This window comes from Heptranchias perlo, chromosome 10, assembly GCF_035084215.1.
Source record: "Heptranchias perlo isolate sHepPer1 chromosome 10, sHepPer1.hap1, whole genome shotgun sequence".
Lineage (NCBI taxonomy): Eukaryota > Metazoa > Chordata > Chondrichthyes > Hexanchiformes > Hexanchidae > Heptranchias > Heptranchias perlo.
The window spans coordinates 20,965,491-20,991,550 of NC_090334.1; the positions used below are offsets into that span (position 1 = coordinate 20,965,491).

The following is a 26,060-nucleotide window of genomic DNA, read 5'->3' on the forward strand; positions in this document are numbered from 1 at the left end:
ATTAAAACAGCCTAGAGAGTTGTGAGGGATCTATCCAGATAACAAGATCAGGGAAGTAATGTGCAAATTAAGGCCAGATCATGATGCATGAATGTGATCAGTCTGTGAAGCAGAGGGATATTGTGTGATGGCCGACATGGGGAAGATAACAGATCATAAGCCAAAAGACGAGCATCCCACTCAATACCGCAGGACCTTCTTGGAGGTATATAATCGTAATAAGGGCAGCCCGTGGGTTATTTCCCCTAAGAAAATTATCTCACGTTCTGGGGTCTGGTTGTTCGTAAATATAAGGTGGTTAGTGACGCCTGTGGCCATTCGCTTCGACAATATGCAATAGACTTGACAGCCACCCAACCTCGGACCGACAAACACCAGGACATTCAAACCTCTCCTGTGGCCTGGTATGAGGCCAAGCAGGGCCTCCTGCCGCCAAAAGGAGGTGCCACAAAAAAGGCGGACCCAAATGTTATCAACGAAGGAGCAAGCCAAAGGAATTGCTACGACTGTGGTAAATCCAGGCATTTCTCTAAGGAGTCATAGAGTTATACAGCACGGATAGAGGCCCTTCGGCCCATCGTGTCCGCGCCGGCCATCAGCCCTGTCTACTCTAATCCCATATTCCAGCATTTGGTCCGTAGCCTTGTATGCTATGGCATTTCAAGTGCTCATCCAAATGCTTCTTGAATGTTGTGAGGGTTCCTGCCTCCACAACCCTTTCAGACAGTGAGTTCCAGACTCCAACCACCCTCTGGGTGAAAAAGTTCTTTCTCAAATCCCCTCTAAACCTCCCGCCTTTTACCTTGAATCTATGTCCCCTTGTTATAGAACCCTCAACGAAGGGAAAAAGCTCCTTAGTATCCATCCTATCTGTGCCCCTCATAATTTTGTACACCTCAATCATGTCCCCCCTCAGCCTCCTCTGCTCCAAGGAAAACAAACCCAATCTTCCCAGTCTCTCTTCATAGCTGAAGCGCTCCAGCCCTGGTAACATCCTGGTGAAACTCCTCTGCACCCTCTCCAAAGCGATCACATCCTTCCTGTAGTGTGGCGACCAGAACTGCACACAGTACTCCAGCTGTGGCCTAACCAGTGTTTTATACAGCTCCATCATAACCTCCTTGCTCTTATATTCTATGCCTCGGCTAATAAAGGCAAGTATCCCATATGCCTTCTTTACCACCTTATCTACCTGTTCCGCCGCCTTCAGGGATCTGTGAACTTGCACACCAAGATCCCTCTGACCCTCTGTCTTGCCGAGGGTCCTCCCATTCATTGTGTATTCCCTTGCCTTGTTCGTCCCTCCAAAGTGCATCACCTCGCACTTTTCCGGGTTAAATTCCATTTGCCACTGTTCCGCCCATCTGACCAACCCATCTATATCGTCCTGCAGACTGAGGCTATCCTCCTCGCTATTTACCACCCTACCAATCTTTGTATCATCAGCGAACTTACTGATCATGCCTTTTACATTCATATCCAAGTCATTAATGTAGACCACAAACAGCAAGGGACCCAGCACCGATCCCTGTGGTACCCCACTGGCCACAGGCTTCCAGTCACAAAAACAACCTTCGACCATCACCCTCTGCCTTCTGCCACTAAGCCAGTTTTGTATCCAAAGTGCCAAGGCACCCTGGATTCCATGGGCTCGTACCTTCTTGACCAGTCTCCTGTGGGGGACTTTATCGAAGGCCTTACTGAAATCCATGTATACCACATCCACTGCGTTACCCTCATCCACACGCCTAGTCACCCCCTCAAAAAATTCAATCAAATTAGTCAGACATGATCTTCCCTTGACAAAGCCATGTTGACTATCCCTGATTAATCCTTGCTTCTCCAAGTGGAGACTAATTTTGTCCTTCAGAATTTTTTCCAATAATTTTCCTACCGCTGATGTTAGGCTCACTGGCCTGTAGTTCCCCGGTTTTTCCCTACTCCCCTTCTTGAATAATGGTATTACATTAGCGGTTCTCCAGTCCTCTGGCACATCCCCTGTGGCCAGAGAGGTTCTGAATATATGTGTCAGAGCCCCCGCAATCTCCTCCTTTGCCTCACACAGTAGCCTGGGATACATTTCGTCCGGGCCTGGGGATTTATCCATTTTTAGGCCTGCTAAAACCGCCAATACCTCCTCCCGCTCGATGTTAATATGTTCGAGTATATCACAGTCCCCCTGCCGTATTTCTATGTCTACGTCGTCCTTCTCCATAGTGAAAACAGATGCAAAAAATTCATTTAGAACCCCTCCTACATCTGCCGGCTCCACACACAGATTGCCATTTTTGTCCCTAATGGGCCCTATTTTTTCCCAAGTCATCCTCTTACCCTTAATATACTTATAAAACATCTTAGGATTTTCCTTTATTTTGCTCGCCAGTGTTATTTCATGGCCCCTCCTTGATCTCCTAATTTCTTTTTTAAGTATCCCCCTGCACTTTTTGTACTCCTCTAGGGCTTCCTCCGTCTTTAGCCTTTTGTATCTGCCAAAAGCCCTCCTTTTTTTCCTAATCCATTCTCATATATCCCCTGACATCCAAGGTTCCCTGGAGTTCTTGGAACCACCCTTGACCTTTACGGGAACATGTTGCCATTGTATGGTCTCAATCTCCCTTCTGAAAGACTCCCATTGTTCCGATGCGGATTTTCCTACAAGCAGCTGATCCCAGTCCATTTTGGCCAGATCCTGCCTTATCCTATTAAAATCGGCCTTCCCCCAATTTAGAACCTTTATTTCCGGCCCCTCCCTGTCCTTTTCCATGGCCACCTCAAATCTCACCGAATTATGGTCACTGTCACCAAAGTGCTCACCTACTAGCACTTCTTCCACTTGGCCGGCCACATTCCCTAGAATTAGGACCAGTACCGCCCCCTCTCTTGTAGGACTTTCTGCATGCTGGCTCAAAAAGCTCTCCTGGATGCACGTTAAGAATTTTGTACCCTCTAAGCCTTTTACACTCTGAGTATCCCAGTTAATATTGGGGGAAGTTGAAATCCCCCACTATTATTACCCTATTATTTGCACAATTTTCTGAGATTTGCCGACATATCTGTTCCTCTATCTCCTCCTGACTGTTTGGGGGCCTATAGTACACTCCCATCAAAGTGCTTGCCCCCTTTTTGTTTTTAAGCTCCACCCATATGGCCTCATTAGAGGAACCTGCTAATATAGCATCCCTCCTTATGGCAGTAATTGATTCTTTAATTAATATTGCGACCCCCCCTCCTCTTATACCTCCCCCTCTGTCTCGCCTGAAGATTCTGTACCCCGGAATATTGAGCTGCCAGTCTTGCCCCTCCCTCAACCATGTCTCTGTGACAGCAACAATATCATACTCCCATGTGTTTATCAACACCTTCAGTTCATCCACCTTATTCGCAAGACTCCTTGCATTAAAATAGATGCCATCCAGCCTTGCCCTCACATATTTGCCCTGTCTTCCAAGCTGACTTGTTTTTTTCTCTATATTTGGCTGCACATCACCCCCTATTGTAGCTCCACTCTGTATCCCATCCCCCTGCTAAGTTAGTTTAAACCCCCCCCCCCAACAGTGCTAGCAAACCTCCCCGCAAGGATATTTGTCCCGCTCTGGTTCAGGTGCAACCCGTCCGACTTGTACAAGTCCCACCTTCCCCAGAAGCAGGCCCAGTGATCCAGGAAACTGAAACCCTCCCTCCTGCACCAACTCTTTAGCCACGCATTCATCTGTTCTACCCTCCTATTTCTATACTCACTAGCCCGTGGCACTGGGAGTAATCCAGAGATTACAACCTTTGAGGTCCTGCTCTTTAATCTGCTACCTAGCTCCCTAGTTCTGGCAGAAAAAGCTGTGCAATAATTGTAGAAAACCAGGCCACTCAAAAGGACAGTGCTGGGCTAAGGAAGGTGGGGCCTATGGGCAGGGATCCAAGAAACAGAAGTTCGCCACCTCCTCAGCCCCACCTGTGATGGACAGCAAGTCCTACCAGAAGATATGGGAAGTCTTCCAGGGGATGATGGCTTTGACAAAGGAGGGCAAGGACAATCCCCTTAACCCCTTCAAACCCCAATGACTGAGCGTGGTCTCGGTAAATCGGCTCAGCTTTAATGAAGAGGATAGACCCAGTGTGTCCCTATCTTGGGTCGAGGCTGCCAGGACACCTTTTAGTAGACATCGGTGCAAGTTGCTCCATTACTCACCGCAAAGACCTTCCAACCCGTGGGCAGCACCTCCACCTCACGGGGGTCGGAGGAAGCAGCATCTCGGCTGAGATGACTGTTAACTGGAGAGGTACAATCGGAGAGGCAGCATTTGAGTTATTGTTATATGGTCTCTACTCACGAGGGGTCAATATTGGGAGCTGATGGAATTAGGAAAGGGAGATTATCGATGTAGCCAACCACATGATTTGGCAGGGACCCGATCCACCCCATGATACCCATGTACCCTCTATAATCTCTGACATACATTCAATATATACAGTTAAGGGAAAGGGGGATTATGATATGCACCAGTTATTACGAACATCCGATGATCGCCTTGCAGACATCACCTGCAGGCATCACACAGTCTGGGCACAATACAAGCATGACTGTGGCAGAGTTGCTAATATGAAGGTAGCAATAAATGGGGATGATCCATTTATTGCTACCTCCATATTAGCAACTCTGCCACAGTACAATACTCCTATCCCAAAGGCGCAGAGCAAAGGACAGGGTAAGTCATAGAATCATTGCTGAAACAGAGAATTTTGTGGACCTGTGTGTCCCTGAAAAGTGCTCTTATTTGGCCAGTACAAAAGCCGGACTGACTATCAATTACCGTCAGCTAAATAAGTATACCCCGCCAGTGGCTCCGCTGGTGGCTAGCCACCCCAAAATGATGTCCAAGCTAAGGGGGACTGCCACGTATATTCCACGTTAGATATCTCTAATGGTTTCTGGGGTATTCCTGTGCATCCAGATAGCCAATATAAATTTGCATTTACTTTCGGAGAGCAGCAGTACATCTGGGGGAAGATTGCCTCAGGGATTCCACAATTCACCTATACTGTTTCATCAGTGTATGGCGGATGTGTTGCGATCCTGTTCACAACTGACTGACGTGATTCAGTACGTAGATGATCTATTACTTCAGTTGGAATCCATGGAGGAATATTATCTCCTCCTGGAAGAGGTTTTGGGTCTTCTACAAGGAGCTGGGTTTAAAATCAACCCTCAAAAGGCAGCATTAGCATGGAACCCTTACATTTCTGGGGTAAAAAAAATAAAATAAATCGAGGAGGGCGGTAAGGCACCTGACCCCACTAAGCTTAATCTTATAGCCGATCTGCCACGGCTCCACAGGGTAACGGCATTATGGTCCTTTTTGGGAATTGTTGGATTCTGCAAGGAATTAATAGAAGGGTTTGGTGAAATAGCAGCCCCACTGTATCAGCATTTACAGAGTAATCCCAGGAAGGACGATGCATTGATGGAATGAGATTCCGAGTCACATCAGTCCTTTGATAGCATTAAAAAGGCCCTTACACAGGGCCCTGCTCTGTGTAGTCTGGACCCAGAAAAGCCCTTCATCATGGAAGTAGCAGTGTCAGAACAATGTATCTCTGCAGTGGTGATGCAGGATGTGCACAGTTAATGTATTCTGGTAGGATACTTTTCCCGCACCCGTACTCCAGTGGAACCATCTTTCGACCGCTGCACAAAGCAAATTTTGGAAGTGCATTGGATCATTAAACACACCGAATAGTTAGTTGGATTTATTCAAGTCATTCTCCATACACCGCATACCCCCATGGCATTTCTAGTGAAGGGTCAGGTATCTCACCAGCCTGATGGGTAAGGTGGGTCTCCGAGTTAGGGGATAACTTGGAGACACTCCCAGAGTTATCGGCTGGCCTATATGTTGCAATATGATGGGAACCACATACATGTGAAGTAAAGGAGATTGCTTTAACCAGTCCATAGGAACTGTACCTATACTGGGGTTGATCAGTGTTTATATTGATAGTTCACAGTTTTACAACCAAGACCAGTATCACACTGGAGCAGCCCGCGGGATCCCTCAACAAGATCCGCAGTCAGCCTCTGCCAATCAGGGGATACTAATTAAATGTACCCCTCAGTATTCGGTCCAAAAGGCTGCATTGCACTACTTACTGCATCACGGAGCCTCACTGGAAAAGCGACTATTTATTCCGACAGTTCATTTGTGTACAATTCTCTGAGTATCTGCCAATATAGCAGAAAAGGAGTTTTTGTACAGCTACGGGCAAACCCCTCGTGCATCAGGTGCTGTTGGATGCCACATGGAAATATGCTGAGGAGTGATCTGGTCAAATAGCCATCTGCAAGGTCAAAGCACACCAAAAAGATGGCACCAGTTTGCACGGTGATCGCAGTAACCTGGCCGATCAGCTAGCCAGGAAAGCAGACATATCCAGTACCCTTGGTGGAACTGCCGGCCGCTGCTGTCAGGACCAAGCCCGACTTCATGGATCTCAAGGCCTGCCAGGCCACCGATCCGGACATACAGCTTACTAGAGGTACTCTTCAAAATGGGACAGATCTGCCATTATTATTCCAACCACACAAAGTCTCACTGATTGTTAAGGATGATGTATTGTATTATCAGCATGACCAACACCTCAAATGGGTTACACTGTTAAGCTTACACAAGGAGCTAATGGCGTTTTTACACCAAGTAGGAGGTCATGCATCTACCCAGCGGGTCCTAGACATGCTCCACAGCTGTTACTGGTGGCCAAAAATGTGGGTTGACATACAGCATCACTTCAGTCTATGTTTGATCTATGCCCAGATGAATCCAGCCCCTGCAACCAAGAAAATGCCCATGGGTACTTCCCACCTTAACAATGGCCCTTGGGAGTCATTACAAATTGATTACATTAGCCCTCTGCCCACTGCTAAGAGTGGATATTGGTATATTTTAGTTGTAATCAATATATTTACCCGATGGATAGAAGCATTCCCAGCATGAAAAAATGATGCGGTTACAACCACCAGGATCTTATGGGAACAGATTTTCACCCAATGGGGCTTCCCTATCTGCATAGAGTGACAATGGATCACATTTTATGGCGGATGTCGTTAAGCAATTGTGTCACCTGGTGGGAGTGCAGCAGCATTTTCAAATCCCCATCACCCCGAATCTAGTGAGATGGTAGAACGATTTTATCGCACCCTTAAAGCGGCTCTCAAAAGGCTGTGCTTAAAGGAACGGATGACATGATCCGACTCCACACTGACTGGGTTGCTGCATTATCCGGGGTTCTCATGGCTATCAGGGCAATGCCCGTGAGTTCCACAGGACACAGTCTGTTCCAACTCATGACGGGACACCAAATGCAGATATCTCATCCCACAGGTGTACCACTTCCTATTACTACCTGCCACACCCACGATCAATTCCTCCAGAATTTGCAGCAATCCTTTGAGTCCACTCTCCTATCGGTTGCAAATAAAATGGCCACAACTCATTTGCATACACAACAGGATCCTCTACCTGTTCGAAGGGTCTGCTACTCTGTTGGAGATCAGGTAATGCAGAAACATTTTTTTTTAGACAAGGGTGTGGCTGGGAAGCCAATTGGGTAGGTCCATATGAGGTTATGGATAAATTGGGAGAAACCAATTTGAAATTGGCCATGTGAAAACGGGGAAGGAAAACACAGTACAGCTGGTATCATGGAGACCAGTGCAAGCCGTACAAAAAAGGGCGGGGTTGCTGCTTAAGGACAGATATAACGTTTGGTCTTTCTTTGTTACATGTACACCATGGAGGCAGTTGTCATCCTCATCTTGGCAATGCAACGTGGACTGTCTGACAACAGCAAAAGCATGGCATTGGTGCAACATCTCAGAACTCCGAATGAGAAAAAAAAGAGACTGAACAGAGTATGAGTGACTGGGATATGGAAATGACCTGCCTGGGAATAGAGAATAATCTGAGTAAAAATGGACTGGAAGTCACTTAGTCAGGCACTGTATTGTATTCTTGATCTTTACATTTACCCAATGGTTTTGTTTTGCCAACAGATGCTGTCCGTAATGGTTAAACAGTTTTTTTTAGAAAGGAACAACTGCTCTCAAAGGCAACTGTGTATGAAGCTTTTTTGTTTACTTAAATCCGATTCAAAAAAGGGGTTAATGGTATTAGTGAACAATTGGATCCCAAACTTTATTAAAATAAATCTGGAAATTAGATGGGAATATGGTTTGGTGTAAGGTGCGAAGACTCTGTTATGCCGGGAAGACGCAAGTGAAATGAGATTATTTCAAGGATGATTCCTGTAACAGTGGCAATGCTACCGCTATCTGTTGATGGAAGACTGATGAAAATATTTAAAGTGGACTTGATAGACTTTTTGGAAGAGGATATACATGAGTTTGTGAATTATCTATGGACATTGGTTGGTGGGAACGAGGGAGTCTGGAAAGCCCAGATACCTTTTGAAATTCCAGGAATGGCTATTCGGCTGTGATGTGCTGTAGAGCTCATCGCTAGAAGGTGGCTTCACCCTGGATGAAGAATCCCCTAACTGCTCTCTACAGGTTGATCGATGGAACTCAGACAACTGACATGACATATTTGGAGAGAGGAAGATATTGCATTACACCATATGTATGGTTTGTCAATCAACAAGACATTTTACCTCACACCAACCAGGGATGACCAAAATTGGGGATAGATTATTGGTGCCTGTTGGGCCCCACATTACAACAAAAAAAAACCGTCAGACAGAAGCCTTATAGGCAGTTCTGGATTTTGCCCATCCAATGCCACATGTTTTCTTGAGTTTTAAATAATTGTATTAATTGTTTTAATTATTTTGTTTGTTGCCTTATGTTGTGTTAAGTATTTAAAAGAAGGGGAGTAATGAAATAAAAAAAGTGAGGTATGTTGAGACATGGATGAGGGGGAGGGGAAGGGAAACAGTGTGAAGGCTGAGAGAATTGAATAGCCACCCAATTAAAGGGAAGTGAGACAAATGATCAATACTGGTATAAATTATAGGGAGTTCCTCGGAACAAAAGTCGAAACATATCAATTGACTTTCTATTGTGTAGATCCAAATGGTGTCTCGCTGACTGTTGATTTACTTTGGGCGCCTTTGACCTTGTTACTTGATAAACAACCAACAAAGACAGTCAGTCTAGAGAAAGATCAATCAAGTACAGGGAAGTCACACTTCACTCTAATCAACGACATAGTAATCTGCATAAGATCAGTGAATGGGAGGAATGTCACACATGGTTTGAGTGAATAAAGACAAAATAATCTTTGTGAGGAAATGGCCGTTTCAAAGCCAGTTGTTTTGAATAGTGTTTGAGTGGCAAACAGAGACGCTCAGTGTGTTAAATAGGTTTTGATGGGCGTGTCCAAAATATGAGGAAAAGTGGCATAAAAAGACCACACTTTTTGCTTTAGGGTAGTACAATACTGAAAGGGTTGTCTCTACTGTACCCAGAGGCAGACTGCAATTAAAGAACGCATATCTACATTTGATTGCACTCTTTGTTCAACTGCTCGCCATGCCGAACTTAATAAAGGATAGCATTTCTTTTAATTGGAAGATGACTACCGTATTCTGTTTACTACATGTATTCTTTAACAATGATAAAGAAATTTGATAGGGTACATACAGCGAAACCATTTCCTCCGGTGGGGGAATCTAGAACAAGTGGAAACAATCTTAAAATTTGTGTTATGTAAGGGTATCAAGGGATGCGGAGAAAAGATAGATCAATGGAGTTGAGGTACAGATCAGCCATGATCTAATTGAATGGTGGAACAGGTTCAAGGAGTTAAATAGCCTACTCCTGTTACTATGTAACCAACCCAGGTGCTAAGCGCAAGACTCCCTCCTCCAGGAAATCTGTACCCCATCGTCAAGTTGGATCCTGACATCACATTCAGGCTACATTTACACAATAAGTGTGAAATAAAACTGCTTCACACTGACAAAACAGCTGCAGTGCGAATGCACCCTTAATCTCGAGGTAAGCAAATGTGTAAAATTTCCAAAATGATAAAAGACTGCAAAATTTGCTTCCTACTCAATTCTTTCTTTAGTCTCACTTGATTCTTCGCAATTTTCTTATGTCCTCTGGGTCTGCAATCATAATGCAAGTTAAAGAACCTGCTTAAATCTACATTAATCAAGCATTTAAAATCCCTCTCAATTACCTTTTCTCCAACGAAAATAAACTCAGTTCTGTAAGCCACTCAATGTAGTTTTAAAATCTGTCTCTCCTCTAACTGGATGGACTTTCGTCTTTTCCCCTACGTTTTCATACGTTTATAAGTAAAACCATTTTCTAAATGAAACGCAAAGCATCTTACCTTTGGATGCTGTCTCAAGACGTTCACAGCTTCTTCAAAATATTCCAGATCAAGGTTAGTAAAATCCATTGGAAGGTCATCATACCCAAAATATCCTAAAGTCAGCGTCAGAAATCCATGGTTTGCCAGGAGACTAGCTCTGTGCTCAACCACCCCACCGACTGACCCATACATATCAATAACCCCTGGAAATGGACCGTCACCTGTCAAATTCAAACATTATAAATGATTCTTTACCAAAATGTGCTACATAGTTAAGACTATTTGTAAAGCAATTGAATATTCCTATAAAGCTGTCATTATTCAAAGCAGAGGGAAAACAAAATATAACAACTTGCATTTATATAGCACCTTTAACGTAGGAAAGTGCCCCAAGGCGCTTCATAGGAGCGTGATCAAACAAAAATTAATATCGAGCCAAAGGATATTAGGATATGTGACAACAAGCTGGGTCAAAGAGGTAGGTTTGAAGGAGGGTCTTAAAAGGAGAGGTGGAGGTTTAGGGAGGGAATTCCAGAGCTTAGAGCCTAGACAGCTGATGGACACTACCAAAGGTGGGGGTGAAGGAAGCAGGGAGTGGACAAGAGGCTAGAATTGGAGGAATGTGGAGTTCGAGGATTGTGGGGCAAGAGGAGATTACGGATAGAGGTGGGCAAGGCTATGGAGGGATTTGAACACGAGGATGAAAATTTTAAAATTGATGTGTTCGGGGACTGGCAGCCAACGGGAGTACAGGGGTGATGTGTGAATGGGATTTGGTGTAGGTTAGAATATGGACAAAGTTCTGGGCCAGCTCAAATTTATGGAGAGTGGAAGATGGGTGCCCGCCCAGGACCGCATTGGAATAGTCGAGATTGGAAGTAACTAAAGCATGGATGAGAGTTTCAGCAGCAGATAAGTTGCATCAGAGGCAGAGAATGGTGATGTTACAGATGTGGAAGTAGGTGGGCTTTGTGATGGAGAGGATGTGAGGTCGGAAGCTCAGTTCAGGGCCAAATTGGACATTGAAGTTGTGGACGATCTAGTTCAGCCTGAGACAGTGGCCAGGGAGGAGGGAGGGGGATAGTGGGGAATTTGTGCTCATCCAGCACTGGATGTCAGGCGAGCAGTCTGACACAGAGGCAGTGGAGGGGTCAAGAGAGGTGGTGGTGAGGTAGAGCTGGTTGTCATCAGCATACATGTGTAACCTGACGTTATGTCTTTGGAAAAGGAACCATTTATGAGCTAGCACATGGGCCAGGAAAGAAAGTTGGGTGGTCAGCAGTTTCGTGGGAATAGGGTCGAGAGCACAGCATGTTAGTCTCATGGACAAGGTTAGCTCAGAGAGGACATCAGGGGAGATAGGAGAGAAACTAAAGATGCGAGTTCAGGGCAAGGGCAGGCAGGAACCTTGGCTTCTCGCACAAGGGAGGGATGCGGCAGAGGTAGCTGAATGGATGGTCTCAACCTTGGTGACATAGGATTCCATGAGAACATAAGAAATAGGAGTAGTAGGCCACACAGCCCCTCGAGCCTGCTCCGCTCCTCGCACTTTTTGTTGGAGGAAACGGTGGAAGGGGCAGAGGAGAGGAATTTAAGGGGACAACTCGAGAAAAGTAGCTAGAGGTTACTTCTGCATTCCAGGATGATCCTGGAATAGCAAGAAATTTTGGCAGAGGACAGCAGGGCCCGATAGCACTTGATATGATCCAGCCAAATCTGGCGATGAATAGCTAATCCATTCCTATCCCCTATATGTTCAAGTCTGTGCACCTTAGACTTAAGGGAGCAAAGATGGGGGCTGCATCATGGGGAATGACCAAGGTGGGAAAGAGTAAGAATCTTACTGAGAACAATGGGACCATGATGGAGGTGAGGGTGTGATTGAGCATAAGTATTGTGGCGAACGGAGGGCTAAATGCTAGACAGTTGGGAGTTGTAAGTGACTTGGGGTGAGTTCCCCCCCACCCCCACCCCACCCCACCCCCCCCACCCCCCCCCCCCCACCCCACCCCACCCCCCCCACCCCCCCCCCCCCCACCCCCCCCCCCAACCCCAACCCCCCCCACCCCCCCACCCCCCCCAACCCCCCCCACCCCCACCCCCCCCCCAACCCCAACCCCCCCCACCCCCCCCCAACCCCAACCCCCCCCACCCCCCCCCCCCCCCCCAACCCCAACCCCCCCCACCCCCACCCCCACCCCCCCCCCCCCCCCAACCCCCCACGAGAGAGGCCACGAGATGGAGAGGTTGAGGGGTTGCCGTGAATATGGGTAGGAGAGTTTATATGGAGGGAGAGGTTATTTGAGGACAGTGAGCTCAGAGGAGCGAGGGCAAAGTGAAGTGAGTTGAGAGAACTGTTTCTACATTTCGTGCAGCTGCAATCATTCCGAGATTCAGCAGTCTTAGTCCAGTTTCTCGAGCACAAGCTCACAGCACAAAACTGCCTTTGTTGCCATTTGTTCTCACTAAATTGGAAGTCACACTCAGAAAAGACACAAAAATGGCCTACATAAAATACAGAACCAGTGCCGTTCGGAGAGATGTTATTCTGAAGTTAGGACGAAGATGCATCAATATAGTATAGAGAATCTAGCCAGTGCTAAATGCTGCTGAAACTTTAAACCCAGCTGCTCCTGAAACGCTCATCCATGCTTTTGTCACCTCCCGATGCATATATTCCAATGCTTTCCTGGCCGGCCTCCCATCTTCCACACACTGTACACTTCAGCTCACCCAAAACTTTGCTACACTATTCTATCCTGCAACAAGTCCCATTCACTCCTGTCCTTACCAACCTGTATTAGATACCAGCCCTGCAATTTAAAATTCACATTCTTGTGTTTAAATCCCTCTGTATTCCAACAACATCCCCCACCCCCCTCCTTCCTAGAACTCTCTTCCTCCGACTCTCGCCTCTTGTGCATCTCACTCCCTCCATTGTCAGCCGTGCCTTCAATCATCTAGATCCCATGCTCTGGAATTCCATTCCTATACTCCTCTGCCTCTCCTCCTTTAAGACCCTCCTGAAAACCTATCCCTTTGACTAAGCTTTTTGTCACCCCTCCTAATATCTCCTCCTTTGGCTCGATGTCTAGTTCTGATTATGCCTCTGAAGTGCCTTGGACCAATTTTCTACATTAAAGCCACTATATAAATGCAAGTTTCTGTTGTTGTAAATCTTACGCAGGATTACTTGATGGAGAAGATTACAGAGGTAGAATGCCGCAAAGCTGTAAAAGGATTTGCAGATGAGGATTCTGAATTTGATCCATTGGGGGATAAAGGAGCCAATGTAGAGCAGTAAGGACAGGGTGAATGGCAAACAGGCTTAGTGCAGGACAGGACATGGGAGCAGCGCTTTGGACAATTGACAGAAGTCAGGAGGCAGACAAGGTGACAATGGAAATGTCAAGTCGAGAGATGACAATGGTCTACAATGTATCTCACCACCCCACCCCTCTGGTTCGTCTTGTCATCTCAGCCCCACTCTCAAACTCTTTCTCCAAGCCTCTCTACCTCCCTCCCTCCACACTGTTGAAGCATATTGTTCTGGTGGTGATGGCTGAAGGCTTTGTTGCCAATGGGAAGAAGGGAGGGACACATAATAGAGTTGGAACAGTGAGGATCATGTTCAGACACAGCACTGAAGATAATTGGAGAGGTAGGATATAGAGCGAAGATATAAAAAAGAACAAGGATTTTAAAGTCAATGTGCTGAGAAATAGTAAGTGGGAATTTGCCTTCTACCCTGTCAAATAATACTTAAGGTATAATTCCTATTAGGAGGGATCATGAATGAGTTTAATTGTACATTTCAGAAGTAACAAAGTTACACAAGAAATCCAGAGGAAGTAACTGCATTTGTAAGCAAGCGAAAATGAATCTGATGCTGCATATCCAAAGTGAGGAATGATTTGTTCCAATGACTCGGCTGGGGAGCGAGCCTTTCGATGCAGCCTCGAGAGAGCGCTGATCTTTCTAACCGTCAACGGCGAGGAAAGGAGCCACTCTGACATTTGCACGACACCGTTAGGCACTCCACGGATAAATTAAGTGTTGGATGGGACCGAGGGATCGTGTGAATGGAATGTTTTCGTGCACTTCAGCACTCCACCGACCGCCAGCTAGCACTTGGCGTAGCAACTTCTGGCCTAGTGTAGCCCTCTGAGCGAAGCAGGGCCGATAAGTGGGCTGGAGTTTAGGAGGAGTCTGGGCAGGAGGGGGTTGGTTGTGAGGAGTTCAGGAATCGAAAGGTGGATTAAACGCAGCTGAAAGTTCTAGGCCGGAAAATACTTCAGTGCGCCTGTTCAATAGTGTCCCTCTCCGCAGAACCCTCGAGTAAGGGGGAGCTCGATAAACATGAAGGGGAAAAGGAAGAGCAGCAACCGCCGATAGGGTGAGATGAAGTCGGGAGGGAGGAGGCTCATGTGGAGCATAAACACCGGCACGGACTCATTGGGCCCAACGGCCCGTTTCTGTGCTTAAATTCGATAATCAGCCATTAAATCCTCAAACCTATAAATCAATCATCACATGGAAGAGATCTATTTACTCCGTAAAAAAGGACAACATTAAAAGCATGAACTCAATTCCTCATCCAAAACTCGTTCATAGCAGAGACAGTTTAGTAAACAGATCAATGCCAAAAAGTGAGCGTCAATAATGTCCTGCGTTAAACAATAACTTCAAATTGCATAGTTTTAGGTAAAAGCAAACAACAAAAAATTAAGGCAAATAAATAACCACCGACGGATCTGTACACCCCCCCCCCCCCCCCAAAAGCTGCAAACCTCGAGTGCACAAGACTGCTTTCTTACCAGGTGGGACGAAGAGGGTCCCTCGGACCCTGCCCTCTCTCACTGGAATCCTCCTCACTCCTTCTTTCATGAACCACCGTTCATTGATCGACGCGGCCAAAGGCTGCTCTGGGAGCCGCCCCAGGGTCCCGTGTCCATCAAACACCTCAATGTTGACATAGAGGGGAGAACTGGCCACGTCCTTCTTCACAAGCCGAGTGAAGGGGGTCCCGGAGGTGAGCGACCAGAACAGACCCATGGGCTCGGTGCCGGTGTAGTGCCCACCCAGGGACGGGGACTGGCTCAGGTCCAGCTCCCCCTGCCCGTCCGCCCTGTAGAAGGCAAAGGAGCGAAAAGCCTGCCCCTTCTCGTCGGTGAGCGAAGCCTTCATGGTGACCTGTTGGAGCGGGGACAGGCCGCTCACCCGCACCTGGACCGGCTCATCGAAGAGGCACTTGGGGCTGGGGTGAACCCGGACACTGACGGCCATCCAGGCTCGGTGAGACAGGGGACCACGGCCGCTCCAACACCGACTCAAGAGGGACACGGCCACCCCTGCCCCGCCGAACAACAACATCGAGAGAGAGAGAGAGAGAGCTCGAGCAGCAGCAGCGTCAGTTGCCTGGCTTCACTGGGCGCATGCGCTCCAACCTCGGCGCGTGCCTGTGCCCCAAGAATCCCGACCCAGCCGGCACGTGGCGAGGACGCAGCTCTTGAACTTCGGCTGTGCCTCGCGACGTACAAGTTATGCAATGCCCGCACGGATGGTTGCTCTTCTCCCTTTAAAGTGACCTTCTCAGTGATCCTTCCCATGGAAGCGCATTTACTCAAAGTTAGCAATTTAAAAAAAAAACAGATTCATTCTGGGCATATGGGCGTCGCTAGTAAGGCCAGCATTTATTGCTCGTTACCCTTGAGAAGGTGGTCATTAACCTTCTTCATGAACTGCTGCAGTCCATGTGGTGAAGGTATTTCCATGATGCTGTTAGGGAGGGATGTTCGAGGATTTTGACCCAGCGATCATGAAGGAATGGCGATATATGTCCAGATCAGGATAGTGTGTGACTTGGAAGGGAACTTGAAGGTTCCCATGTACTTCCTTTGTCCTTCAAGGTGGTGGAGGTAACCGGTTTGGGAAGTGCTATAGAAGAAGCCTTGGCGAGTTGCTGCAGTGCAACCAGGAGATGGTGCACACTGCAACCACAGTACACCGTTGGTGGAGGGAGTGAATCTTTAAGGTGGTGGATGGGTTGTTGATCCAGTGGACTGCTTTGTCATGAATGGTATCAAGTTTCTTGAGTGTTGTTGCAGTTGCACCCATCTAGGCAAGTGGAGAGCATTGCATCACACTCCTGACTTGTGCCTTGTAGGTGGTGGAAAGGCTTTGAGGAGTCAGGAGGTGAGCCACTCGCCAACAGAATACCCAGCCTCTGACCTGCTCTTGTAGCCATGGCATTTATGTGGCTAGTCCAGTTGAGTTTCTGTTCAATGGTGACCCCCCAGGATGTTGATGGTGGGGGATCCGGCAATGGTAATGCCATTGAATGTCAAGGGGATGTGGTTAGACTCTGTCTTGTTGGAGATGGTCATTGCCTGCACTTGTGTGGTGCAAATATTACTTGCGACTTATCAGCCCAAGCCTGGATGTTGTCCAGGTCTTGCTGCATGCAGGCATGGACTGCTTCGTTATCTGAGGAATGGAGCTGAACACTGTGCAATCGTCAGCGAAGAGATCCACTTCTAACCTTACGATGGAGGAGAGGCCATCAATGAGCAGCTTGATAATTGGACCAGGACGCTGCTCTGAGGAACTCCTGCAGCGATGTCCTGAGACTGAGACGATTGGCCTCCAACAACTACAACCATCTTCCTTTATGATGGGTATGAGTCAAGCCACTGGATTACAGCAATTAATTTTTAGTGACTATTGAGCAATTTGTGTGATGAGGACAATAGTACGGTTAGACGGTATTTATCCCAGAGTGTTGAGGGAAAGTACTGAGAAGATCTGTGAAGCAGTGACAATCATTTTGAGGGAGTCAGTGGACATTGGGAAGGTAGCAGTGGGTTGGAAACACGCTAACTTGGTGCCCATATTAAAAAAGGGTGACGAAACAAACAACTACAGACCCATTAGTATTACTTCAACGCAATGAAAAATAATGGAATCAATTATCACGAGTAAATTTGACGATTATCTGTACGGTGAAACAACTTAGTAAACAGCAGTCACCACTGCTTTAAACAGGGAAGTTCCTGCTTGACCAACCCATTTGACTTCTTTGTTGAAGTGACAACTCAAGTTGACTGGTAAATCCCACGGCATGTGTACTTAAGACTTACAAAAGGCATTAAATAAAGTTCCACACAAAAGATTATTAGTTAAGCTCAAAGCTCTGGAGACTCAGGTTGAAACTTGGGTATGGATAAGAAATTGGCTGTAGGGTAGAAAACAAGGGGTAATGTCAGGGTGGGTGGGGAGTATTTGGTGAGGTGCCCTGGGGCTCAGTGATAACTATGGATGAGGAAGACAATTTGACCCATGTTCATCTGGAAGCATCCTACAGTCTCTTATTATTGTATCTAGTTTTTTATATCATAACCAAAACTGAGATTGATAGATTTTTGTTAGGTAAGCCTATTAAGGGATATGGAACAAAGGCGGGTAAATAGAGTTAAGTAATAGTAATAGATCAGTCATGATCTAATTGAATGGCAGAACAGGCTGAAAGGGCTGAATGGCCTACTCCTGTTCCTATGTTCCTATGTTTTGTATCCAGGATTTTTCCCTCCATTCTCCCAAGAACTACATTCCAAGTGTTGATTACTCTCTGCGTGAAGAGGAATTTCCTGATATCAGTCCTAAAGTTACCTTTTACTCGCTTCCTTGTCCTACTCCAACAATTTAATATGAAGTAATATTTCATCTTTTCCATACCATTTACTATCTTATATACCGCTATAAGATCACATCTCAGATACTTCCTTTCCAGGCTGAAAAGCTTGAATCCCCCCAGTCTTTCTTCATGGTCTTAGACCCCGGACACCGGGGATCGGCCTTGCGGCTCATCTCTGCACAGCATCCAGTCCTTGAATGTTTCCCTTGTGTCTCAGCGACCGGAACTGGATTCAGTCCTCAAGATGTGTTCTGACCAAATCATTGTACAGTATGATGATGACTTCCTCTGACTTGTATTCAATTGATGTGCAGTTCAATATTCTATTGGTTTTGTTGATTGCATTGGTTGGACATGTTTAGTGTAGAGTTTACTACTTCTCCTCTTCACTCTCCTTTAGCACTGAGGAATAAATATCATCAATCCACAGTGATTTGTTTTGTTTTGAGCCCTTTCACCTTGTCCAGGACTACATATCATTTATATCCTGGGACCACTACTGTTTCTAATTTATATAAAATCACTTGGATTCTGAAACTCAATGCAAATTTATTTAATTTGCAGATAATATCAAACAAGGAAGAGCAGTGGAATCGAAGGAGGCATCCCAGAAACTGCAGAATGAGCTAAATAAAATATGTGAGTAGGCCAAACAATGGCAGATGAAATTTAATGTAGACAAGTATAAAGTTATGGAAATAGGAAGGAAAAATAGGCAACATGCATACTTCATGAGTGCTGTTGAAATAACAAAGGATGAAGTTGAAAGACTTCTGAGCAAAATGGTGAAGGTGAAAACTCTGGAATTTTTTTTATTTTTTATTCGTTCACAGGATGTGAGCGTCGCTGGCAAGGCCGGCATTTATTGCCCATCCCTAATTGCCCTCGAGAAGGTGGTGGTGAGCCGCCTTCTTGAACCGCTGCAGTCCGTGTGGTGACGGTTCTCCCACAGTGCTGTTAGGGAGGGAGTTCCAGGATTTTGACCCAGCGACAATGAAGGAACGGCGATATATTTCCAAGTCGGGATGGTGTGTGACTTGGAGGGGAACGTGCAGGTGATGTTGTTCCCATGCGCCTGCTGCCCTTGTCCTTCTAGGTGGTAGAGGTCGCGGGTTTGGGAGGTGCTGTCGAAGAAGCCTTGGCGAGTTGCTGCAGTGCATCCTGTGGATGGTGCACACTGCAGCCACAGTGCGCCGGTGGTGAAGGGAGTGAATGTTTAGGGTGGTGGATGGGGTGCCAATCAAGTGGGCTGCTTTATCTTGGATAGTGTCGAGCTTCTTGAGTGTTGTTGGAGCTGCACTCATCCAGGCAAGTGGAGAGTATTCCATCACACTCCTGACTTGTGCCTTGTAGATGGTGGAAAGGCTTTGGGGAGTCAGGAGGTGAGTCACTCGCCGCAGAATACCCAGCCTCTGACCTGCTCTCGTAGCCACGGTATTTATATGGCTGGTCCAGTTAAGTTTCTGGTCAATGGTGACCCCCAGGATGTTGATGGTGGGGGATTCGGCGATGGTAATGCCGTTGAATGTCAAGGGGAGGTGGTTAGACTCTCTCTTGTTGGAGATGGTCATTGCCTGGCACTTATCTGGCGCGAATGTTACTTGCCACTTATGGGCCCAAGCCTGGATGTTGTCCAGGTCTTGCTGCATGCAGGCTCGGACTGCTTCATTATCTGAGGGGTTGCGAATGGAACTGAACACTGTGCAGTCATCAGCGAACATCCCCATTTCTGACCTTATGATGGAGGGAAGGTCATTGATGAAGCAGCTGAAGATGTTTGGGCCTAGGACAATGCCCTGAGGAACTCCTGCAGCAATGCCCTGGGGCTGAGATGATTGGCCTCCAACAACCACTACCATCTTCCTTTGTGCTAGGTATGACTCCAGCCACTGGAGAGTTTTCCCCCTGATTCCCATTGTTAGGAAACAACTTGATGATGCAATGAGGAGAGTGTAGGGTTGTTCTGGATGGATGTATTAACATGGGGCAATAGGTCTTCCTCATCTGTAACTATCTTGTGATCCTATACTGTAGAGCTGCTTATCTGTAGGTACAACAGTGGACAGTGAAGGATGGTTAGCAGGGCTCTAGTAGAGGATAGGAGGAGGTAGAGGTAGTCTAAAGGGGTAAATGACAATGGGAGAAATTGGAAGAACTAATATAGGAGCCTTAAAAGTCACATAGATTGTATTCAAAGATGGGGATGCAAGGTAATATTCTCTTGTATAATTACTGTTTAAGAAAATAAGGATGTAAATAAGTGGCAGGCAATCTCTACATTAGATACATAAATTTTCAGGACAAAAAGGATTGGTACGAGAGTCACAAACAATGAGACTTGAAAGGAACATTAAAACAGCTAAAAAGGTGACTGAAAAGGACATTTAAGAGATATATAAGATATTAAATGATACAGAAAGGTTAAGAACAGAACACTACTGCAAGGCAAGCCATGACAGTAGAATAAAGGGCACAAATTCAAATTGCTGAAAAGCAAATTTAGTGTTGATGTCAGGAAAAATTTCTTCAGCCAAAGAGTAATGAACACCTGGACCAGACTTCTAGGTAGTGTATGGGAGGCGCAAACCTTAGGGCCATTCAATAGCCAGTTGAATCTTTTAATAAAGGATCTGCAGGGTTTTTAAAAAATCTGGACAAATGAGTTATGATAGGCCCAAATCATTTCTTTGTCAGCACTTGCCTTGTGAGTCACTTTACCTATTCTAAGGGCCATGGGTAAAAACTCAGTCTTATTTTAAATGATAAAAAGGAGAGTACTTTGAACAAAAAGTATTCCCCAGATGTGACAAAAATGAAGCATTTTTGTATGCTTTAGATGATCTATTAGTTTCTTTATTGCTTCCCACAATGTACACACAGGGTTAATATTGGTTTCTGTTGGCTGTTTCGAAAAGCCAAAGGAATATACCTCACAGTCTGGGATGCAAAAGTTGTCATTTAAGATGCATTATTCCTTAGAAACATTTTTGATTAGTTTCTGCTTAACCATCATTCTATTCAATTTGGTCAGCTTGATAATGTCAGATTCAGACAGGCTGAGAGATATTCTACAAAAAATTGTGAATGGTATATTTGTGGTTAGTTTTCTCAGTCACCAGCCAGGGAATGTAAAGCGTTTGGCTGTGTATGAAATGAGTGATCATGTTTCAAGGGTCAGTGTTGTTTTGAAAGGTAGAGCAAAAGTGCCCGTGTTGTTTTGACATTGAGGATATTGGTAAAGTGTATAATTACTGTAAATATACTGGGGGCAACATTTCTTGAGCCCCACTCTGCTGCTGGAAGTGCAGTGGGGCGGAACTTCTGCCTGCCAGTCTCATCCAATGTTGATCCTGTCTCAAATCCTGGTCATGGGATCATTTACATAACCCCCCCCTCCTCATAGGCTACTCTTACCCACTTCATTTCTCCTTTTACTGTAACCGCCCACTGTATTTCTTATGCAAAGCATCCCTCCCCTGACGGTCTGGCTGTTCCCTTCCTCTGCTCATCTGAATTCCCTTTCCACAGCACTCCCCTTCCATCCTCTCTTGCTCCCCTTTCTCCTTCCCCCTCCCCTCCTCTCCCACTGTCTTCTCCCTCCAGTCCCACTGTCTTCTCCCTCCCTTTCCCCTCTTCCCCTCGTCCCCTATCCACCTTCCTCTCCTGCCTCCTCTCCTTTACCCCTCCTCGCCTGCCCATCTGTCCTCCTCTCTCTTTCACCCCTTGTTATTTGCCTCCTCCTCCTTCCCATTCTCTGCACTCCACATTGGTTGAATTATCCCCACCCTCAAATTCTGCTTCCAGAGACTTAAGCACATAATCTAGGCTGACACTCCGGAGCAGTTCTGAGGGAATGCTGCACTGTCAGAGGTGCTGTCTTTTGAATGAGCTGTTAAGCCCATGTCTCGTCTGCCCTCTCAGGTGGACGTAAAAGATCCCATGGCACTATTTCGAAGAAGAGCTGGGGAGTTCTCCCTGGTGTCTTGGACTATATTTATCCCTCAACCAACATCACTAAAACAGATTATCTGGTCATTATAACATTGGTGCTTGTGGGCCCTTACTGCTACATTTCCTACATTACAACAATGACTGTACTTCAGAAAAGTACTTAATTGGCTATAAAGCGCTTTGGGATGTCCAGAGGCTGTGGAAAGCGTTATATTAATGCAAGTTCTTTTTTTTTTGACTGCCCGTGTGCAATAACGCGGGAAATCAACTCATGTTAAAAACATTTGCTGGTTTATAACCTGAGCCTCATTCTGTTGGTGAATATTTATCTGCCCACAGAAGATGAGGAGGTCACATGGCAGCACATGATATATTCTAGTAAGCCAAAATACAGTGGCAGGATTTGATCACAGAGTCTTGTTACATTTACCTAGATATTGGGCAGATAAGTGTCATAGCGGATAGTGGATCAGCTTACAGGACTGGCCTTTAACGCTGAACCCGTGTAGAATATCCAGTGTAAAAACCCAAAAATGTAATAATCCCCTCTAGACTTCACTTCCTTTTTAAAAAGTTAACGTGATGTTGAATAAACCCTCATCACTTTCTCTTACTTAGGCATTGTAGTTCTCCTACCCTTGACTTTTCATTCAAACCGTCCTCTGCCACTACTATACCTGACACCAATTTATCCTTTTACCTTAAACCCCACCCTTCTAAAAGACGTCCCCATACTTAACCTTACTACAGTAGAACTGAAAAGAAAATCAGTCTGAGCTCCAGTTACAACCTCTTTCCCCATGGCTCACAATGGTAACAAATATGCATTTGGAGATACGGAGCTTGTAACAGTTAGTGATTTATAGCCTTGTTTTTGACAACCGTGACTCAGAAGTGGTCGCATGTGAAGCTTTAGTTCTGTGAAGATAAAAGGAACTGCTGGAAAAATAAATTACAGTATAAGAAACTTTTGGACTTTCTTTACAATTCTAACCTGCAATTAAACCTTCACAAAACCCGCAGCTGCATGTTTGAGTCGTTAGACTAGTCTGGGTCGTAAATCAAAGCAATGCCTGTCTGCTTCTGTATATCAATTCCATACCTGCACTTCTGTTCGAGCCAAATAAGATGTATATTCACACCATGCCACATTCAGGTTAATTTCCGACACAAGGCAAGCATTCCAAATGCTCAACTTCTTTTTCATGCGCTGCTGGTCTATCACTTTGCACAAGAAGAAAAGTTACACAGGGTCAGGTCTGGAGTAGCTAATGTGGTCGCAATGCAACAGTCTGTTATAGTTTTCGTAATAATTGCGGTTTTAAACTGTTCAAAAATGCTGCTATAAAAATTGTGGTGGAGAAAATGACCTGGCAAAGCTTGTCACAGACCAAATGTTCAGAGCCTGACTCAGCCCAGACTCCTCAACATTGGTTATTTTGCTGCCAAAATTACGCCAAATTTAATGCGCAGGCAGTTATTAATGTGTAAATCCACCAACTTGTGGCGAAGAAGAGATACCCTGTGAATTGCGAATCGCCACAAGTTGCTGGATGATATGTGCCCCTCTGCCATTAGCTTCGCGAAAAGGGCAGCTCGCCCTCAACCACCCCGTGAATTTCATGAAATTGCTGCATTTGCACATTAATTGCCAATTAAACTCGCCGCAGAAAATTAGGTCTAGCACGTACCAACAGTTAGTACCTTTTAAATGATGAGATTTATGTTCCAGCAATGCCGCTTTAGCTCTTCGACCCAGAAATGGAACAGTTGAAACTATGGAGTCTCTTTCCTGCAGGTAGTAACTTGTTTTCTAGATTTTAAACTTTTAAATTTTTTTCTTACTTTTCCTTTCCATTTTTCTCTCTCTCTCTTAAGCCAATCTTTCTTTCCCTCTCTTCATTTCTCTTTCTGTACCTGATTTGACTCTAATGTACCCTATTTCCTTCGCAGTTGTTCCTGTTTCTTTCTCAATCCTTAAATCTCATTGGTTAAGGAGATAGCCTGTTGGTCCCTTCGTTCACTTAGGTCCCTTGCCCTTGCACTATCAGCTCGCACTTCCAGCAACGTACAGGGCAGAAAAATTTTGAGCTGAAGGGTGAGGGGAAAAAGCGTAACTAGCGGGGCCGCACTCCAGCAAAATCTGGGCCAATACGTTTCAGGATAGTCCAGACCAGTACATTAGTTGCACAGGTAACTCACTGACACTGAAGAGCCCATGAAATGCATATCCAAACAGTGATAGTTTTTCCATGCTATATTGCATAGATAAAATCACTCTGAGTAGCTTCATCTATTCTGAGGAAGATGGATATGCTATTTAGAGCAAGGACACTATTTGAGGTTCCATGATTCCCTGCTAGGACAAGAATTATAAGAAACCCCAGCAGCCAGCAGCCATTTTATGGCCCAGTCTATTGCAATGAACAGCTAAATATTTTAGCCTGGTCCACTGCAGGACTCTGGAGCTTAGCACTATAAAATTTTGCCTGTCAGACTACATCAAAAGTATATAGGGCCGATTTTCAGCTGTAAAAGGTGGCAAGCTTCCCCTCTGGTGAGTTACTTCCTTTCCCTCTATTCCCTGCTCTTGCTCTCCTGTGCTCTGTGCATCACCCGTTGTGCTATCCTCATTCTCTGAATCCCTTCAGGTGGATGTAGTTGGCTGCTTCTTGACAAATTGCGATGGTGTGACAACAGGAGTCAGACCACTGCCACCGAAGAGGGGCCAACACAACTTCATGATGTGACAGCATTCAAGCAGAGGACTGTACAAAGTTGAGCTGCTTGATAACGACATAAAGAGGGACATACTTTCTCTTCCCCTAAACACCCTGTTTAAGTTATTGTAGGATGTCAACATGCAGGTCTGGGTTTTGGGGAAAGAATAAAAGTGATAGAGGAGCTAGGATCAGTTGGCATCAACTCTGAACAAGGAGAAAGCCTCCTGCTTCCCCAATTCCTTCCTGCTCCTTAATGTTTCTTCCCTGAGTTTGTACAGTCATCTCCTTGAATGCTGTTAGTTCATGCACTGTTTTTGACCCCATCTGATGGCAGTCGTCCGTCCCCTGTTGTGTGCTGCCTTCTCCTGCTGAGATTGAAGCAAGTATTCATGAACTGATGAGGAATGTATGTCAAATTACACACCCTATGTTGGAAAGGGGTCACGCTAGGGTTTACAATGGATAGTGGTTGGACCATGCAGGTAGTGGTTAAGGAATGGTGAAGCCAGCAGGTTGCTCTTGCCCATAATTGTAAAGAGTAAGGGTGGACTTGTGGATCGACTCTGTGGGTTCTGATGGACATACAGATGAAGATGTGGGTAAGGAGAGAAAATTCATGTTTGGGAGGTTGCGGATCATGTTAGTACCAGATATGTCACATAAAATGTCAGAAGTGAAATGTGGGTGGCCCACCTTTCTCCTCCTGTTGAGGCCATTGAATTTTTTCCTACACTGTAACCAAGTCCTGAGAACAGTGCTGCTCGTGTTAACCACTTTGCCACCTCTTGCCATGCTCTCTGGCCTACAGACTTAGGGACCTTAAGGTCACAGCAGTGAAAGAAGATCTCCTCTGCTCCATTTCCAGAGACAATTGCTCAGTGATTTTAATGTCAAAGCAGTGTTCTGATTCTTTCAGCTTTCCTAAGAAACATTGCAGCTTCCTCTACAGGGAAATAGCAGGCCTTTCAAGGCAATGTTAATATGATCAATTTATCAACAAAGAGTGCTACAATGCTGCTATAAACAGAGCGACCCAGGAAAATCAATGTTGCTAAAGTAGTTTCTTTATAAAAGGCTCAGGAACTAATCCCAAATGTAGTAGTCCCTTTAAGCTGCACACCTTTAAGGCCTGCAGCAGTGTCCTATTTCCTCACTCCTCCCATTCAGTAACGACATTCAGCGCTCACCTGCAGACCGCACACCATGTTTAAATAAGCAATAGCAGGGAATAGGGACACATTGGACAGCTTCTGTGCTGAATGCACTTCTGGTGCACTTTGTAGATTTAGTGCATGGGTGAAGGAGGCCCAAGAAAATTGGCCCTTTGTGCTTTGTTTTTGTGTACCAATAAGATGGACCACA

At 45.7% G+C, this 26,060-nt stretch overlaps 1 protein-coding gene across 2 annotated transcripts in view; it reads right to left on the bottom strand.

Moving 5' to 3' along the window:
• The window catches only part of LOC137326327 (acyl-coenzyme A thioesterase 1-like), a 40,934-nt gene extending 25,158 nt beyond the window's left edge, over positions 1-15,776 (bottom strand). For both annotated transcript variants that reach the window (XM_067991311.1, XM_067991310.1), the window contains exons 1-2: positions 15,149-15,776; positions 10,350-10,552 (exon numbers count right to left, since the gene is read on the bottom strand). In XM_067991311.1, coding sequence (XP_067847412.1) covers positions 10,350-10,552; positions 15,149-15,704 — 759 coding nt within the window. In that variant the 5' untranslated portion in view covers positions 15,705-15,776. The remainder of the gene's footprint in view (positions 1-10,349; positions 10,553-15,148) is intronic.
• Between the last annotated feature and the right edge of the window lie 10,284 nt (positions 15,777-26,060).